A 19,195-nucleotide genomic window follows, 5' to 3' on the forward strand; every position below is an offset into this window, starting at 1 on the left:
GCAGCCCTACATTAAACTCGTTTTTCACTCATCAACTTCCCCCAGTTGCTTGCCCTCACCTACACATTAGGGGGCGATTGACAGTGACCAGTTAACCTGTCAACCCGCACACGTTTGGGAGATTGCGCAAACCCTACACAGAGGATTGAAGTAGGGTCTCCGAGTTAGAGAGGCTGTCAGTTGGGCTCTGGTAACACCCTTTGGCATAACATGCCACGAGACTGCAGAGCTGACAGGAGAACACCATCTCTTTCAGTTGCAAACAAGCAATTATTGAAACATCAGACTTTGTTTGTTTTTGAGGCAAGCTATTGGGAGATGTGATAAATGATTGCAAAAGTTGAAGGATGAAACAGGAGAGAAATGAAACAAAATCATTGTATCAGATACAAGATTGTATTGAAAACAGCAAAAATAGGGCACCTTAACAAAACGATGTCAACAGAATAATGCCCTCGGGCTTCATTACATAACTAAGGGTCTAGCCCTCAAAGACGGTGCACTCCAGATGTTACCTTTGGAAAGCTACAGGTTTAGTCTTCAAAATATTCAAACACAAAGTCATGATAACAAGGGCTGCTATACCTAGGAGTAAATAATTATAAAAAGAATCCTTAGACTATGTAGTGTATACATTGAAATTCTCTGGTGTTCCAATTGTGATAAAGTTTACCTATTCCACCCCCCACCCCCCCCCCCAAAGATTTTCAAAGACGTGAGTTCACAGGACTGGGCTGAAATGTTAGAATTTTAGAGAAAAAAATGTAGAGACTTAGAATCCTTGGTTAATTTTCTGTCAAAGGTTACTACTGATGACACAACATCAGATACCAATCGGTATCACACGCCTGATGTCAAAACAAAGGGAGCCCTCAAGCTGCCTGACACAAACTAGAGTAAATAATTGAAGCCCAGAGCTGGGAAAAAAATGATCACTACCTGAAGCTTCCTCTGCCAAAACAAAAAATATTTTGCTGTGAAGTTGTATTAAACTCACTTGCTAAAGTTTGCCACTCAATTTCTGCCCCTGTCCCTCTGTATATTCATGAACTAAGTGCTATATAGACTGGTTTTGGGAAATCGCCACAAGTAAACGTCTCAATAAAATCTAGCAAACAGTGCAAGTACAATCAGAACAGTAGGTTAAAACAAGGGGCAATCAATTGGTATGCATTTACAGGAAAGTGAGTGATAGCATTGGCATTAATGTCAACAAGGAGGCACAGCAAGTACCAATTAACTATATGAAAGGCTGCAGTACTTTAATAGAGCATCGAGTTAACAGATGTGGCTCCTTCAATAAATCTTGATGGCGCTTGAACCAAATCTGTATATACAGACGTACAACTTCAGAAATAAATAACCAAATCCCAAACAGTAAAACCAACTTCTTTGCAGACTTCAAGGGATTATGCTGGAGATAGCTTAAAGGTTGAAATAATCTTTTTTGTCCCAGCCTTAGACCTATTAACCTTCATCCCAGCCCAAAAACAAAATATTAACAATATGCACTGGTTACTGGAACTACATTGATTTACATTACAATATGCCACACCTGCGCATTTACTGGAAAACATTTTTTCAAAAAGACTTAGTTATTTCTTATTTTTTTTACAAGCATTGAGGCTCACATAGACAGACAGTAGCAGATGGTTGGACAGTGCCTACAGGTTACACACATTAGAATATGAACTGATTTACTGGTAGCTTTCTCCGTGTACAAATGATAAGGTGTTTCGGGCTGTCCTTACTATTCACCTCTTCTTGGGAGGGTTTGCCGTGCGAGGTGGTGTTACAGGGCGACCAGAGTTCAGACCGCCATACTGGTATTTTGCTTTCTTCTCAGAAGGTTTTAGAATCTGAAAGAAGACAAAATGCATGCTAAGCGAAGGAAAGAAAGAAAAAACACGATCAATCCAAAGGCCTGAAATAAGTTTACAGCAAGTGCCATATTCAACATCAAGGTAAAGGTGCAAAATTTACAAAAAGAAAACATTCTCCAAAGAGACAAAGAAAATGTGTGCCAGGCTTGATGGAGTAGGACAAAAGATGATCCAAAATGACAATTAAATTAACATTCCAAGACTTTAAAGTGTAACCTGTTGACAGAGATGTAGGTGAGCTCAGAATACTATGAAACACCCAACACATACTCCCCATTCTTCCCTATCCCTTGGTCTTCTTACCTCCAGCTCGCCACTCCATTCTCGCTCCATTCACAGAGCCATCTCCTCTCCCCTTGTTTGCTAGTGCGCCCTCCATCCCTTATCCACCTATTACCTCTTGCCAGTGCTCCTACCCCTGGACCCCCAAACTATTTTGTTTGGGCACCTACCTACAGTTTTGCTCATACCTTGATGAAGGGCTCAAGCCCAAAATGTTGGTTATGTATCTTTATCTTTGCTGTATAAATGACACTGTTTGACCTGTTTGGTTTTTCCATCATTGTGTTTTTACTTCAATCACTGTGTCTGCAGTCTTTCGCGTTTTACTCCAAAACATTTGGAGCTAGTTCTCAAAGGAACACTTTTTGTTCATTCGGAGAGAAGTGTCTTTTGGGATGTTTTAGGATATTGTTCTGGGATCATGTTGAACATAGAAAACAGGTGCAGGAGTAGGGCACTCAGCCTGCACCACCATTCCAATTCATGTCTGGCCACTGCTGTGCCTCCAAAGGTTCAGTAGAGTGGGTTCAGACTTTAAATAGGAAATGCAACCAAGAATTCAGAGGGAGTGGAGATTCCTGCTGGGTGACGTTGATGAGAGCTCAATATCAGTATGTATGATTGGATCCATTTTGTTATTCAAATAAACCCCAAACTGAGGAGGGGTAGTTGAAAGATGGAAGAATTTACAATGGTCAGTTCTCAAGACATTAAAAGCATCTGGGTTGCACGGTTAGCGCCACGCTATTACAGTGTCCATGACCCGGGTTCAAATCTTGTGCGGCCTGTAAGGAGTTTGTATGTTCTCCTTGCGCCAACGTGGGTTTTCCACGGGTGCTCTGCTTTCCTCCCACCTTCCAAAGATGCACGGGGACTAGAAGGTTAATTGATCACATTTGGCTAGCACAGGCTAGAGGACCAGACCGTGCTACATCTCTGAAATTTAAATTTAAACTCTTCATTTGTGGAGGATTAAAATAAACAAAGAACCTAAGATTGGAAGAAAGAAAACAATCTGCAGGTCGTATATTCCTTAACCTTACTCCGTCATTCATCCACCACACCTCCTACTATCAGCACCATGCATTGAAAATTAGCTGGATCATTATAAAGAGCTGCGGGTTCAAGATCCATATCCAAACCACAGGATGCTGTGGAAGGGCAAGGCGGATCTCAAGATTATTTCGATGTTACCTGGCATGTGGGAATTGTAATTAGAGAGAAACACTATAGTTATTATCACAACAATGTAGAAAACGGCTTCCACACCATAACCAATTTGTGTGAAAAAAACTAGAGGTAAAACTTGAAAGTCTGCAGACACCATGGCTGAAGTAAAAACACAATGCTGGAGGAACTCGGCAGGTCAGCGTCTTCTTTGCTATATAAAAGACACGTTTGAGCTGCTGAGTTGCTCCAGAATTGTGTTTTTTCACTTAAAAAAAAACCCCAGAGGGTTGTTAACTTGGCCTGCGACATCACGGGCATCAGTCTTCACTCCATCGAGGTCATCTACAAGTGGCGGTGTCTTAAGAAAGCAGCCCCTCTCCTCAAAGAACCCCACCACCCAGCCCATGCCCTCTTTGCTCTGCTACCATTGGGGAAAAAAAGTACAGGAGCCTGAAGATGATTGCTCAGCAGCACAAAGACAGCTACTTCCTACTGCCATCAGATTCCTGAATGAACAATGAACTACAGACACTGCCCTTTGACTTTTTCTTGCACTAGTTTTATTTATTTTTTTTAAGGTGGTTTATATGCTGCCACAAAACGATGAATGTTGTGACAAGTTCATGTCAATAAATTCTGATTTAAAATAATGGCAAAATTGATTGAAATGTATTGCTTGCAGAGACAGGAGGGTGGGCTGAAAAATGATAAGATATACAGCTGCAGAGCACAAAACTAGGACTAAGTAGACGATAGTCATGTGCTAAAAGTACCCAAAATGTGGAACCCTCTACACGAAAAGCAGAGATGCATTTAAAGGGAAGGTAGACAGGTACTGAGGGGAATTAGTGTGTTGAGAAGACACGATGAAATGTCAAGGGTTGTACAGCACGGTCAATACCAACCAAGGCATCTTCCTGAGCTAGCCTCATTTACCCGTGTTCAGTCATGTCCTTCTAAACCTTTCAGATCCATGTATCTGTCTGAACATCTTTTAAACGCTGTAATCGCATCTCCTTTTTACTCTGGCAGCTCGTTCCATACATCTACTGCTTGGAGAACTCTGCTGCTCGAGCCCCCCTTTTAAGCCTTTTCTCTCCCAACTTACACCCTTTAAGTTTGCATACCCAATTCTCCTACTCTGGGCAAAAGACCCTCTGCATTCACCTGGTCTATCCCTCTCATAATTGTATACATGACTGTGATGTCGTCCCTTATCCTGTGCTCCAAAGAATAAAGTCCTAACCTGTTCAACCTCTGTCTAAAGCACAGCCACCCCCACCTCCACCCAAGTCCTGGCAAGAGCCTTGCAAATCTTTTCTGTTTGAGGAAACGTTTGATCATCCTTTACTACTGCACATATTGTGCAATCTGAATGGAATATTAAAAGTTCCACAACACCAAAACAAAGCTCTGTTAGCACTTGATGAGAACGTACCTGAAAGGAACACATTAATGTTTCATCAACACTCATCATTCCTCCAGCATTATCAAACTCCCCGCAGTAGTTTGGAGCAGAAAACAAAGTAACCAACTGGCGTTTAGCAAAAAATTCGTAACCATCTTCAACCACCTGAAAAACAGATAAATTATTATGAGCAAGATTCCAACTAACCAGCTGGCGTTTAGGAAAAAAATTCGTAACCACCTGAAAAACAGATAAATTATTATGAGCAAGATTTCAACTTGATGCAAAATTCTATTCAATCCTACACCCCAAAGATATTCCCCAACAGTTAGGTGGCTGCATGGATAATGTAGCGGTTAGCACAATGCTGTTAGAGCGCCAGCAATCAGGGTTCAAATCTGGTGCTACTTTTAAAGTTTGTACAGTCTCCCCGTGTCTGTGAAGGGTTCTCCGGTTTTCTCCCACCATTCAAAAAACGTACCGGGGTGTAGGTCAATTGGGCAGCACGGGCTCGTGGACCAAAAGGGCTTGTTACCGTGCTATATAACTGAATTTTTAAAAATTGTCCAAGGAAGAGAAAGTCAACTGATCTGGTGATCTACATGTAATCAGTGAAGTCTCCAAAACCTCCCAAGGATGCCTAGTAAATATCTGCATGTTCCGCTCTCTCCCCATCATTATTTCTGCTGTAGAAATATAGAGGAAATGTCCTCATTAACAGCAAAATCAAAAGTGCAGAAATTTCAACCATGCTAGTCAGGTTGGTGAAATATGAGAGAAGTCTGAAGACAGAGTATCCTCATCCACCTCAGGAAATAACTTTCCAGTGCCCAGCAAGAACATTACACAGTCGCTGTTATAGCTGCTTCACAAAGGATTTATTTTTAAACAACAGCTTGTCTCTTTACCTGATGGGCACGACATATTAAATCCAAATCATGCCTGTTCAGAAATTTGCTGACCACATCTGCTCCAAAGGTGAAAGAGACGCCACGATCATTCTCACCCCAACCTTGCACGTCCTTGTCAGGATCTGACCACAGCAAATCACACAGCAAACCTAGACGGTAAACACAGCAAAGATTAAGTGCAAGCAACTCTCCCCTTTGCCTAGGCAATGCATAATTGCATCTCTACTATTTCAGCCAAGCTGGAGAAACTGAGCATCGCAATGTGAGTTTCAAGACACAGAGCAGTGGAGCCCCCTTAACTAACACAAGTTAATGGACTACAGTTACTCATCTTGGCTTCTCTCAACAGCACCTCCCAAACTTTGACCACCAAGGACAAGGGGAGCTGACACTTGTTGGTCGTGCTCCAAGTTGCATGCTGTACTGTTGTGGATATATATTGTTAGACCTTCGCCAGTGCTGGATTGCATCGGTCTGCATTGGTCAAGGATGTGGTTCACTTCTTATTTTTCAAAGGCAAATAGGGATGCGTAGCAAATGCTGGCCTTGCTAATAATAGCCAACATAAAAGCACAAGTGATGTTTTAACTTTGATAATTCTAAGCAGTCAGATGGGGGAAAAGTGCACGAAGATTAACCTCAGGGAAGATCTAAATCAGGTATTAAATAAAATCTCAAAAAGCAACATACCAAAAAATCCAGAGATCTTTCTTCTAAGCAATATAAGAAGTAAAGAATTAGGCCACAAGTTGGATGAAGCACAAAAAAGATTTATTATGATAGCCTTAGCTGTAGCAAAAAAATGTATAATGTCAACCTGGAAATCAGAAGAGAGCCTGAGAGAACAGCAATGGTACATGGAAATGAATAAATGTATTCCATTGGAAAAAAATAACAACTTAAAAAATAAAGTCACATTATTTGAACAAATTTGGGAACCGTACATGGAACACAACAGAGAGGACCTACCGCGGACCTCCACCCCCTAAAATGATAGAATGAGAAGAAGACGAAATGAACTGACCCAGTGTGTAAAAGTAGATGACACAATTTTCTTGTTTATTTTCATTGTGTGATGACATTGTTTAATGGGTTTATTGTAATGTATATGTTGAATATTGAGTGGGTGGGGAGGGGGGTGGGAAGGAGGGAGGGGAGAAAAATGACACTGTGTATATTCTCGACGGAAATGTTTGTGTGTATTTTGGTTAATATGGTTCATAGTGTGAAAAATAACATTTTTTAAAAAAAGATTAACCTCAGGGCCTACTGTAACAAGCTTCTGTATTTTCACGCTTCTTATTCACCTCTTCCTGCTCTGAATTAAACAAAAAGTACCCTGCGTCAATATTATAAAACCAAACTGCAGAGTCGGATCTGTTTGGATGCAAGGAGGGGGCAGAAGGAAAACTGCCAAGATCTCTCGCAGACCTATGAATTTTTTAAACATTACACAAATTCCCTGAATGCCACAATTTATTTTTAGCAGTTATTGACCTGATGACAAGATTTACATTTGAGTTGGTATTTGATAACTTGATTAAAAGAATTTATTTTCGTATCCATTTCGCTCACTGTTGATCAGTAATATGGCAAAATTCTGGGTAGAAAACACAAAATTTGTGAGTTTATTCCTCTGGTGTCACTGAGCAATGTTCTATTGAATAGCGACGCACGTTTTCATGGTGTAGATGAGGTTGTTTGAGCTGCCTGGGCTACTCAATTACCTCATTTCTTGGATGGATTCCTAATATAGTGTAATCTAACCTTAATTTCACCCTAAATGGGCAATCCATGCGCTCAGTATGGGGAATTACATCTACTAACTTGCTACTGGCAAATGCCATAAATTATAAACACATTTTCCACTCCATTTCCAAATCCAAAGGTTCTTCGCACTTGGGATGAACATCTTCCCACAGCAGGCTGTTATGACCAGGCAGCATGTAATGCACTAGAGGTTGCCTTAATTCTTTTTTTTTTAAATTCTCTGTTCCCTAAAGCAGTAGATCATTTGGTGCCAAACAAAACTGACACCTTTGGAGCTAAAAGCCTGCATTTTTTTTTTTAAAAAAGTGAAGCCTTCCCGTCTCCTTTCACAGCAGAGTGTTGCCTCCGCTGCTCCAGTAGTTCTTGGTCATTAAAGGAAAATGTGGAGTCCTGATTGTGCTTTTGCAGTCTGATTCAAATACCAGAATCAAGTCGACCCAAAATTACTTAGGAAAAAAAAATAAAGCATTTGGCTTAAAATAAATGGGGGAAGAGGCACCCCATTTCAACATAGAGCAAATTAATTTGAATTCATCCTTCACGCTTGAGAAGGGACAAGATCAAAAAATGAGTTTGGTTGCCAGTGTATAATTTGGAGGTCTTAAAGTGCAGGAAGATTCACACACAGATATTTATACTTTTGTTTCCCTGCCAATTAGATGAGCATCCAATGGGAAGGGAATATTATGATACATGTTGGTTGCTCTCCTTTCAAAGTGATGGTTCATACAAGGGTAATGAAGTATGCAGTCATAATTATATAGTGAAACCAGGTCCTACAGACTCTTCCAAACAACAAACTCCCATAAAGTGGTCATTTTAAGGCAGTCCCAAATATTTCATATCACAATGGATTCAAGAGAACTTTGATATGAGAGGTCAGTGACAAGGGATCTGCTCTCTGTGGTTTCTAGACGAAGAAGTCAAGGGATGGGTCAGTAAGTCTGCAGATGACGGGAGGGTTTGAGAGTTGTGGACGGTATTGGTTTGTGTGGGCTACCACAGGATAGAGACAGGTTGCAGAATTAGGCGGAGAAGTGGCAGATGGAGTTTAATTTGATAAGTATGAAGTGATACATTTTGGAAGGTCAACCATGAAGGCTGAGTTCATGGTTAATGGAAGGATTTTGAAGTGTAGAAGGACCTTGGGGCCTCCAAGTTGTTGCACAGGTTGGTACGGTAGTTAAGAAAGCTTATGGTATGCTGACCTTCGTAAGTCAGAGGATTCAAGAGTCAAGAGGTAATGTTGCAGCTGTTACACCAAACTTGGAATAATATATACAGCTCTGGTTCCCTCATTATAGAATGATGTGGAAGCTATGGAAAGGGTTCAGAGGAGATTTACTAGGACCTTGCCTGAATTGGAAAAAGTTTCTTATGAGGCAAGGTTAATGGAGCTAGGGCTTTTATCTTTGGAGCAAAGAGAGATGAGATAAGACTTCATAGATTTCTACAAGATAATGACAGGAATAAATTGGATGGATAGCCAGCAACATTTTCCTGGGACAAGAGTAGCAAACACCAGAAGACATCTGTACAAGGTAAAGGGAGGAAATTTTAGGGAAGACGTCAGGGTTAAGTTTTTTTAAAATTAAACAGAGAGTGGTGGATGCCAGGGGTGGTGGTGGAGGCTGGTACAATAGGGACATTTAAAGACTCTTAGACAGGGACATGGATGCAAGAAAAATAGAGGGATATGGGGGTGAGGTAGGGAAGATTTAGTTTGTTGAGTAGGATTTATATAGGTTGGCACAGCATTGTGAGGCGAAGAGCCTGTATTGCAATATTCTATTTGCAACCTGCAGTCACCTACTGACAGGTGATAATGGAATTGCTACACGGTGTTTGCTTTATGCAAACCATCTGATATATTTCTTCCAGGATGCCAGTGATTATATTTAAATAAAGACAAAAATTGCCTGCAAAACTAGGAGGTCAGGCTGCAACTGCAGGGACAGAAAATGCATCAACATTTCAAGTACAAGACTCCTTATGATTCCTGCAACATTAGTTTGATTTCTCCTTACCCAGATACTCCCTAGTTTCACAAATACTACAAAATACCAGCTTTATCTGGCGTTATTTCAAATGAACATGCTTTTGGCCGACTTAAGTTTCTTGCTTTGAAACATTGTGTGCTCACGAAAAGTTAGAATTTTTTTTTGTTGTTGCATGTATTGTAACTACTCCAGATACGGCTCCCCGAAACCCCATACCAATTTTCACAAGGCGCCACTGACGCCCAAGAATCAAGGCTCTCATTACAATGAGGCCTCTCCATGTCTGGTATCTGTGAAATTTTGGTGTTTGTGGTATGGCGATTTTGGGAAAATTGAGAAACTCTGCAGCCAGAGAGAAAATTATAACCAGCATTAGAACTGCAGGTAAGAATAAATTACTTGGTTATTAGTTATGGATGGGGGAAAATGAAGCCCAGAGAAATAATGTTACCAGTACTTTAAAATAAATGAATAAAAATAATGGACATGAACAAAGGACTAACATCTAAAGAATTTATAGAAAAGATCAAAGAATTGCTGGAGGAACTCGGTGGGTCAAACAGCATCCATCAAAGCTGACTGACCATTTCTATCCATGGATACTCTCTGGCCTGCTGAGCTCCCCCCAGCAAATCTTTGTTTGCTCAAGATTCCAGTTTTGAGATCTTCTAATTTATACAATAGCTTTAGTTCTGAAAAGTTTCAATTTGAATACATTTTTCTTAGACATTGCAAGCAGCAATAAATTAAAACTAGGCAATTTTATTAAAAGACATGCTTTTCCTTTAGGTCAAATAGACAATTGAAATTAAAATCTGACCTAAACTACAAGGCCTTGAAAAATTGTGCTGGTAAAGAGAATAATTGTTCTGGATTTTTTATTTATAGCTTTCTAACTATAATGTTAACCTTCATTTTTGACATCTGAAAATTAATCTAATAAGGAGGCAAATAATTTGTTGATTTATTAACAAAATTTTGTAATATGGATATTTGCTTTGGTTCTGACTTAGATCCACCTAGACCTTTCACAGCAGAGCTCAATTATTGGCTTTTCTAAAACTTTATGGGCATTGGCTTGAGAATTGTTTGTGCCATGGCCTACCTGTATCAGGAACATCTGTTGGTCTCATGATCCTGCGAATCTGCTCCATTGACTGCAAATCTGGGGACAGCCCTTTGGAATGAACAATAGAGTCAAGAATGAAACACTCCAGTCTGCAGACACAGTGATTAGAGTTAAAATAATGTTGGAGAAACTCAGTAGGACACATAGCATACTTTATATTGAAAAGATAAAGAGACACAACCAACGATTTGGGACTGAGCTCTTCAGTGCTTCACCTCAGACTGCTGATGCAGGTCAGGGAGTGAGCTCTGTCTCTCCTTGGTCTATCTGACATTGAAGGAAAGGTTATCGTCCTGGATTAAGCCGCTCGTCCCTCCATCTCCCTTCTGTGCTCCAATTCATCATTGTTAGAGATCCTGCCTACGATGGTGGCGTCATCCACAAATTTATGTGTGGAGATGAAGCACCGTTTGGCCACACCGTCATGAACGTAGAAAGAGTAAGGTGCTGAATACACCCTCAATCCTGCTTATTTTGTGAGTTCTTCTGGCCATTATATTATAGGAAGGATACAATTAAGATCCTCATGTTAATGTAGCAGATAGCGCAACGCTGTAAGAGTGCCAGCGATTGGTTCTAGGGGTTGAATCCCGCGCTGTCTATAAGGAGTCTGTATGTTCTCCCTGTATCTGCATGAGTTTTCCCGGAAGGTTCCAGTTTCCTCCCACCCATCAAAACATACCAGGGGTGTAGTCAACTGGGTGTAATTGGGCGGCATTAGCTCGACGGCATGTCTAAATTTAAATTAAAAAAAGATATAGAGGATGCAGAAAAGATTCACAAGGATGTTGCTGGGACTAAAGGGCTTGTGTTACAAGGAAGAGACAGGATAGGCTTGGAAAGTTTTCCCTGGAGTGGAGGTTGAGGGGCGACTTTAGATGTTTAGAAAATAATGAGGGGCACAGATAAGACGGATTGTCACAATCTTTTCCCCAAAGAGAGCAGCCCACAAGTTTAGGGTGAGAAGGGAAAGAGTTTTAAAAAATCTTGAAGTGCAGTTTTTTATTACTCCCACAGATGGTATGTGGAATTTTTGCCAGAGCGAGTCATGGAGGCAGGGGCAATTACAACATTCTATCGGGAGAGAACAAAAAAATGGCAGTGCTGCCACTGGACTGGACCCACGGGGAACAGGGAGCAGAGACACAGTGTTCCCGCGAGGTCCAACCGTCAGTTCAACCGCCGTCTGCTCCATTCAGGCTTTAAATGGCCTGTTAAAGGAGCTAATGGTGGTTTTATTTAAAAACCGTGACCACGGGAGTCTGGGCCCAAGATGGCAGTGCCTATGGTCAGCGGCAGCCACAAGGAATTCAAGATTCCAGGGAAGCGGAGGATTGGCGCTGGACACCAGAAAATGGGGAGATCAACCCCCGTCTGAGACGTAGAGGCAGAGGAGCCACCACATATGTGGTTCGAACAGACCAAGGCCCAATTCCACCTTCGACAGATCAATGCTGACGACACACATTACAACTATGTGGTAAGCTTGCTCGACCAGGACATGGCAGCAAAGATCGTCGACTTCCTGCAGCAGCCTCTGGACCAAGGCAAATACGATGCCCTCAAGGAGCTATTAACCTGCACCTTTGGGCTCTCACAATGTAAGATACATATAAACAGCTTAGGAGACAGGGCCCCCATCCCCCCATATGAGCGAAATGCTCGCCCTTGCTGAGGGACACAGGCCTTGCCTGCTCTTAGAGTAGATATTTCTGGAGCAGCTGGCTGAAGATGTTCGATTCTTGCTCGCTGACAATGACTTTAGCAACCCCAAGAAAGTCACAGCGTAGGCGGACGTGCTTTGGAGAAAGAAGAAAGAAAACAGCGCCTCGGCAGAGCAGGTCGCTTGGCCCCACACACAGCTGGCAACAAGGCCACAGCAAACAGAGAGGCAAGTTGGGCCCCTGACCCAACAGTATTGCTTTGATCATCAACGATGGGGTGCGGGGGCCCATCGATGCCGCCCACCCAGCACGTTTCAGGGAAACGCCATGGCCAACCATCTTTAATAGCTGTGGCGGTTGGCCAAAGTGACAATCTCTGTCAGGAAGGTGCTTCCCAATGGACAATGGCGACAAAATAAGTGTCCTCCCCCCACCCCTGGCCTACAGCATCCAGAACGGCAAACCGGGCCTGGCACTGAAGGCAGCGAACAGCACCACTATACAAATGTTCAGCACATACCCCGTCCTCCTCCGCTTCAGCAGCAAGCAGTTCATGTGGTCATTCATGACTGTAGCGGTGGCGCAACCGCACCTGGGAGCAGACTTCCTGCGACCCCACAGCCTGCTGGTGGACCTTAAAGGGCGGTCTTTGGTGCACGCCAGGACTTTTCAAACTACGCCCCTAGGGGAAGCCAAGTTACCTGTCCATCACCTTGACTCCGTTTCACTATCCGACAACACATTCACGCGGATCCGAGTGGAGTTCCCTTCGATTGTAGCACCACAGTTTTCCACCGCTGAGCCGAAGCACAGGGTAAGGCACCATATCCTCACCGAGGGTCTCCAGTGCCATGTCAGGGGGTGCTGCCTTCCCCCCCATAACCTAAGAAGAGCGTCGACAGCCCTTGGGCCTCCCCCCTGCACATGGTTCCAAAGGCAGCAGGAGGGTGGAACCATGGAGTGATTATCGCCACCTCAGCGAGGCTACCACACCCGACAGGTACCCGTGTCCCACATCCAAGACTTTTCTGCTGACTTACAAGGGGCATGGGTGCTTTCAAAAGTTGATCTCATCAGGGGTGATCACCAGATTCCTGTCCATCCCGATAATATCCCCAAAACCGCCATCATCATCCCTTTCGGACTCTTTGAATTCCTGAGAATACCCTCTGGACTTAAGAACCCAGCCCAGACCTTCCTGAGGCTGACGTGTGTGGTGGGTCAGGGTCTCCCATTCACATTCATCTATTTGGACGATAATCACATCACCAGCCGCTACAACACGGAGCACGAGGCCCACCTGAGGCAACTGTGCGCCTGGCTGCAGGAATTCAGGGTAACTACAAACCCTGCTAAGTGCCAGTTCAGGTTAGAATCGATCGACTTCCTGGGGCATTGGATCAACAGGCATGGAGCAAAACGCCTGCCTGAAAAGGTAAATGCCATTTGGCGTTTTGCCAAGCCCCAGACAGTGAAGGAGTTGCAAAGAATTTGCTGGTATGGTTAACTTTTATCACCGATTCATACCAGCAGCAGCTCGCATCATGCGCCCCCTTTTCGCACTCATGACAGGGAAAGGTAAAGACATCATCTGGGACAATGAGGCCTCAGAGGCTTTTCAGAATGCCAGATGCCCTGGCTAAAGCCACCCTTCTGGTACACCCCAGGCCAGAGGCGTCAACTGCCCTCACAGTAGATGCCTCCAGCATAGCTGTAGGGGGCGCACTGGAGTAATTCATTGAAGAGCAATGGCAGCTCCTGGCCTTCTTTAACAGGCACCTCTAGCCACCTGAAATCAAATACAGCGCCTGTGACCAAGAGCTTTTGGCATTGTACCTGGCAGATAGGCACCTAGTATTTTCTGGAAGGCAGACAATTCAAGGTCTTCGAGGATCACAAACCGTTGACCTTTGCCTTCCATAAAGTGACTGACCCGTAAACAGCCGGGCAGCAGCAACATCTCTCATGCGTGTCGGAATTCACCATGGACATCCAACAGGCCACACAAGGGGCCGAACTGAATGATCTGCACTGCAACGAAAGAGGACTTCAACGTCTCTGGAGCCGAGATGGTATACAGTGCACTGATGGTAATACTGGGGAAGTTCTTAGCTGCTGCCAAGGACCTGGAGGACCCCACAGCTTCAGTGACTAAGCAGAGGGGAAAACTGGGTGCTCTAGCACTTCCGTAGCCTCCACCCCATGGCCAGGCCAAAACCTACGTCCCCAAAGACTTAGAAACCTGCGAGTTTGTTTTTGTGCATGGGGGGGGGGAGCACATTAAACACCTCTGCAATGGCTGGATGAGGGGCCGTATAAAGTAATTAGGCACAACAGGTGCCTAATGTGTTGGATATCGACAGTAAGGAAGAGACTTTCACCATCATCCTCCTCAAACCAGCATACCTGGACATGAGCCAACCAGTCTCTCTGCAGCCCCCACATCGCAGTTAGGCCGCCGAAAGTGGCGAACAGTGCTCCAATCTCCGGTACTAGGGGGTGGGGTCGTGTCGCGGCCCGCTAACCGGGATGCGACCTGGTACTCAAAATGGCTGACGAACGTGGGGTCCGCGCAGACCCCACAAGAGCGAACAACTTTCATTCCAGGTTACCACCCACACGGCAGGAGAAACAGCGAGCAACGGTGGGAACGCTGCCCAGTCGGAGATCGGCGCTGCTGTGACATCACTCCTGATGTCAGCAGCGAGGAGTGAACATAAGCAGAGCTGCCAGCGCAATAAATCAGTGTTCGATTTCTTCTGTGTGTCTCCTTTCCACACTTTGCGATAGCGCGCACACTTCAACAATGTTTTTTATTACATGCCAATAAACTGAATCTTGGAAATGAAAGGGATAAGGAGCCAAATATGGGCAAATAGAACCATATCAGGTAGGTACCTTGTTCAACATGGACAAGTTAGGCCTGTTTAACTAATTAGGCCTGTTTAACTATCAATTGGTCAATCCAAAACTTGCTGACTGCTTTAATATGCAATCAGTAGAGCGGTCATCAAAAGATACCTCAATCACAACGCGTCTGGTCCACTTCAAAACAAGCTCAAAATTGAGTAACATTTAATTCACAAGTATGCATCGCCTTTTGTAACGATTAAAAAAAAAATCCCTTCAAAAACAAAATTTAAACCGCTCCTCAGGGTTTTGCTAATATAATCATAAATGGTTTCATATAACCGATGAACTTATTGATCAACATTTGTCCATCACAAGGATTAATTTCTAATCTTTCGAGTGCATGAAAAGCAAACAAGAGCGTGCTCATAGAACAGAACATCTAGTTACCATTGTTATGGAGATTATCTGCTGAATGCAGTCCGAAAATTGCCCAACTCTTGGCTAAGCACTGAACAGATTCAATATCTGGACTCAGTGCAAATCTGAACAAGCACTGTTACACTGACTATTTCATTCCTCTATACACTTAACTTAGGGCTAAAACACCACTTGCAAACTGCAAACCCTTGAATTGCAGTGTTGCAATTAAAACCTGTCAGCAATAGTTTAATAAGGCTGATCAAGGTACAAATTGCCTGGAACTATGTACCTATATATAGTTCATTATTTCTAGCTATACATTATGGTGCTGTAATTTATTCAGAATTAAATTTCCGCTCATTACTTGGAAATATTTTTCCTTATTAACGATTCAAACGTTTGAGATGTGTAAAACTAAACAGGCCTTTAAAAAACTACCGACTGATTGGAAAGATTACATAAGTTTATTCTATAGCGCTGATGATCCACATCACACCATTATCAATTTGAATGATGTGGGCCTGGTTGCTGGTAGAAATGGATTCCCTGCTCATTTTTCCTAACCAAAATTAAAGAATCTGTAAACTAAATGGCCTTCTCCTTGTCCTGGGGGTGGGGGAGGTGTGGTAAGTTTTCATTTCTAGCCAATGGAAAACTCAAAGCTACAGGCCTGCTTAACTTCACTACTGCAAATACATTTCCAATGCAAATTTAAGTGGTATGAAGCTGGAATTGAAAAGCGAAGCTGGAAACTTACCTCCATGACAACAGAAAATTTTCTCGTCCACAATGGCTGCAATCGGAAGACAGTTGAAACAGTCTGTAAATGTCTTCCAGAGTTTGATATTAAAACGTCTCTTACCTATGTAAATAGTCAAATAATTTTCAAAATTAAATCTTTAATATCAGTATACCTCTCAAGATCACTCCCCACCGCATGCCCTCAACAGCCATGAACAACCAACCCCATTTGTTATTCTTCTTCTAAGGTCTCAAGAAGGCTGCAGTGATTTAAATAGATTTTAATATAATAGACATAGAGCTTCCACTTGAGGAAGGATGACGCAAATGGTCACAAGACATTTCTTTTCCCAGAGATTGCTGAGAATATGAAGTTCAACTATAAATGATGATCGATTGAGACACAACACAAAAGGGGGAGATTTTAAACACTTTGTTTTGCATTCATATTTACCTGCGAGATGGACAGAGTCTGTAAAAGAGGAGAGCCATCCTAAGGCAATTAAGGATGGATAGCCTGACAAGCTACTCCCTATGATCCTGAATAAGCCCTGCACAGAAATTGCAGGTGCCCTAGCGGAGGCATTTAAGGTGTCCTTAGCCACGAGTGAGGTGCCAGAGGATTGGAGGAGAGCTAATGCTGTTCTGTCGTTTAAGGTTCCAAGAATGATCGGAGAAATTAAAGGCCAGAGAGTCTGATTTGTGAGTAAATTGCTGGAAGATATGCTAAGAGACCAGATGCACACATACGTGGATGCACAGGGACACAGCTTTGGTTAGACATGCACAATCTTATAAGGTTCTTTTAAGGAGGTTACTTGGAAAGTTGATGAAAGTTGTCACCGAGAAAGTGGATGTGGACAACATGGATGTTAGGAAGGTCTTTAATAAGGTCCTGCCTGGGAATTTAAAAAATAAAGTCACATTATTTGAACAAATTTGGGAACCGTACATGGAACATAACACCTCCACCCCCTAAAATGAGAGAATGATAAGAAGACAAAATGACTTGATCCAGTATGTAAAAGTAGATGACACAATTTTCTTGTTTATTTTCATTGTACGATGACATTGGTTAATAGGTTTATTGTATTGTATATGTTGAACGTTTAGTGGGTGAGGAGGGGGGGTGGGAAGGGGGGAGGGAAGGTAGGGGGGAAAATGCCACTGTGTATATTTAAGAGGGAAATGTCTGTATGTATTTTGATTGATATGGTTCACAGTGTGAAAAATAATTTTTATTTTAAAAAAAACAAGGTCCTACCTGGGAGGTTGGTCAAGGTTCTATCATTTGACATTCAGGATGAGGTAGCAAATTAGATCTGACACTGGCTTTGTGGGAGAAGCGGAGCGTGCTAAGTTGTTTGCTGTACATCAGTGAACGGGATGATAATGTGGTACACTGGATCAGAAAATTTGTATACGACACCAAGATTGTGAGTGCTGTGGACCGTGAGGAAGGCTCTCAAAGCTTGCAGCAGGTTCTGGACCACCTGGAAAAAGGAGCTACAAAATGCCAGCTGGAATTTAATGGGGACAAGTGCGAGAAGTTGCACTTTGGGAGGAACCAGGGTAGGAAACAGTACGGAACTGTGATGTTCTGCAGGAAAGAGGGATCTAAGAATACAGACACACAATTCCTTTCACATGGCACCACAGGTAGATAAGAGGGCTTTTGGCACAAGTACAGTGGGGACTTGAGAAGCTGAGTTACAGGGAAGGTGATCTAGATTTGGATTTTATTCCCTCGAGCCTTTGGAGCATGAGGGGAGATTTGATTGAGGTATATAAAATTATGAGGGGTATAGATCGGGTCAATGCAAACAGGCTGCTTTTTCAGTGAGACAAGAACTAGAGGACATGGGTTAAGGGAGAAAGGCAAAATATTTAAGGGGAACTTCCTCAACGAAAGATAGTGGAAGTGTGGAACAAGCTGCCAGATTAGGCTTCAATTTTGACATTCAAGAGAAGATTGGATAGACATAGATGGGAGAGATACGGAGGGCTATGGCTCAGGTCAATGAGAAGAGATGGAAATATAGTTCAGCATGGACTAGATGGGCCAAAGTGCCTGTTTCAGTGCTGCAGTTTTCTATTGTTTTGAGAGTTAAATGGAAGACAAGATGAACATGTCTAAGGGAGAAGGGAGTAGGGGTTGTGCTGGTAATACTCGATTTGGGAGCATGGGACATGGCTTGAATAAGGCATGAAGATCAGTCTGAACTGTTGGAGTTGAATGTCTGTTTCTATCTATATTATTTGTGAAATACAACAGCCAGCACAGATTTGCCAACCTGATGGAGTTTGATTTCATTGCTGCATACCAGATTTAGGTAGAAATTATGAAATTATAAACTGGTCAGTTGCAATTGGGTACATAATTGGCAAAGGGGATAGATACATGGTTGTGGTTGACAACCATTTATCTGACTGAAGAAAAGAATGCAATGGAGTCTCTCAGGGTCAGTAATAAGAAAATATGTACAGAGGGCATATTTTTGAAGTTTGTAGTTTATACAAAACTCGGCAAAGTTTGATCTGCAAATCATGAAGGGGTTTGAGGGTGTCTTGTAAAATGAGCAGGAACATGTCATTTGGCCCTAATATGCACAAATTGATGAGTGCTATTTCAAGGTACAGATTCAAACTTTTGCAGATTATTCGTCAGTGGATGGAATATTTGGTTTGCGTATAGGAAGGACAAACACAAAGCAATGAAGTCATGCCAAACATCCAAAACTACCAAGGGGATATTACATTCTGAAGAAAGAACAGGTGGTTTATCGGATAGAGGGCGACCAGAGCTGAGTGGTTAATTATCTGAGGAGTGAGGTAAAGCGTGAATTCAATGCCTTAGTGCAGGGAAGTTTAAGCAGAAACAAATTAAAATTTTCAAAATGCAGGCTTTTTAGATATGCAAATTTGGAGGAAAAATAAATGGCTGTGCTGAGGAGGTTAGCAATC

The 19,195-nt window shown here is 42.7% G+C and overlaps 1 protein-coding gene across 1 annotated transcript in view; it reads right to left on the minus strand.

Annotated features, from left to right (window-relative positions):
• Nucleotides 1-374: 374 nt before the first annotated feature.
• LOC138737380 (serine/threonine-protein phosphatase PP1-beta catalytic subunit-like) overlaps nucleotides 375-19,195 on the minus strand; it is a 75,795-nt gene continuing 56,974 nt past the window's right edge. Inside the window, 5 exon segments of the mRNA XM_069888126.1 lie at nucleotides 375-1,859; nucleotides 4,774-4,908; nucleotides 5,652-5,803; nucleotides 10,530-10,601; nucleotides 16,248-16,352. Coding sequence (XP_069744227.1) covers nucleotides 1,755-1,859; nucleotides 4,774-4,908; nucleotides 5,652-5,803; nucleotides 10,530-10,601; nucleotides 16,248-16,352 — 569 coding nt within the window. The 3' untranslated portion in view covers nucleotides 375-1,754.

Source organism: Narcine bancroftii, chromosome 6 (assembly GCF_036971445.1).
Source record: "Narcine bancroftii isolate sNarBan1 chromosome 6, sNarBan1.hap1, whole genome shotgun sequence".
Lineage (NCBI taxonomy): Eukaryota > Metazoa > Chordata > Chondrichthyes > Torpediniformes > Narcinidae > Narcine > Narcine bancroftii.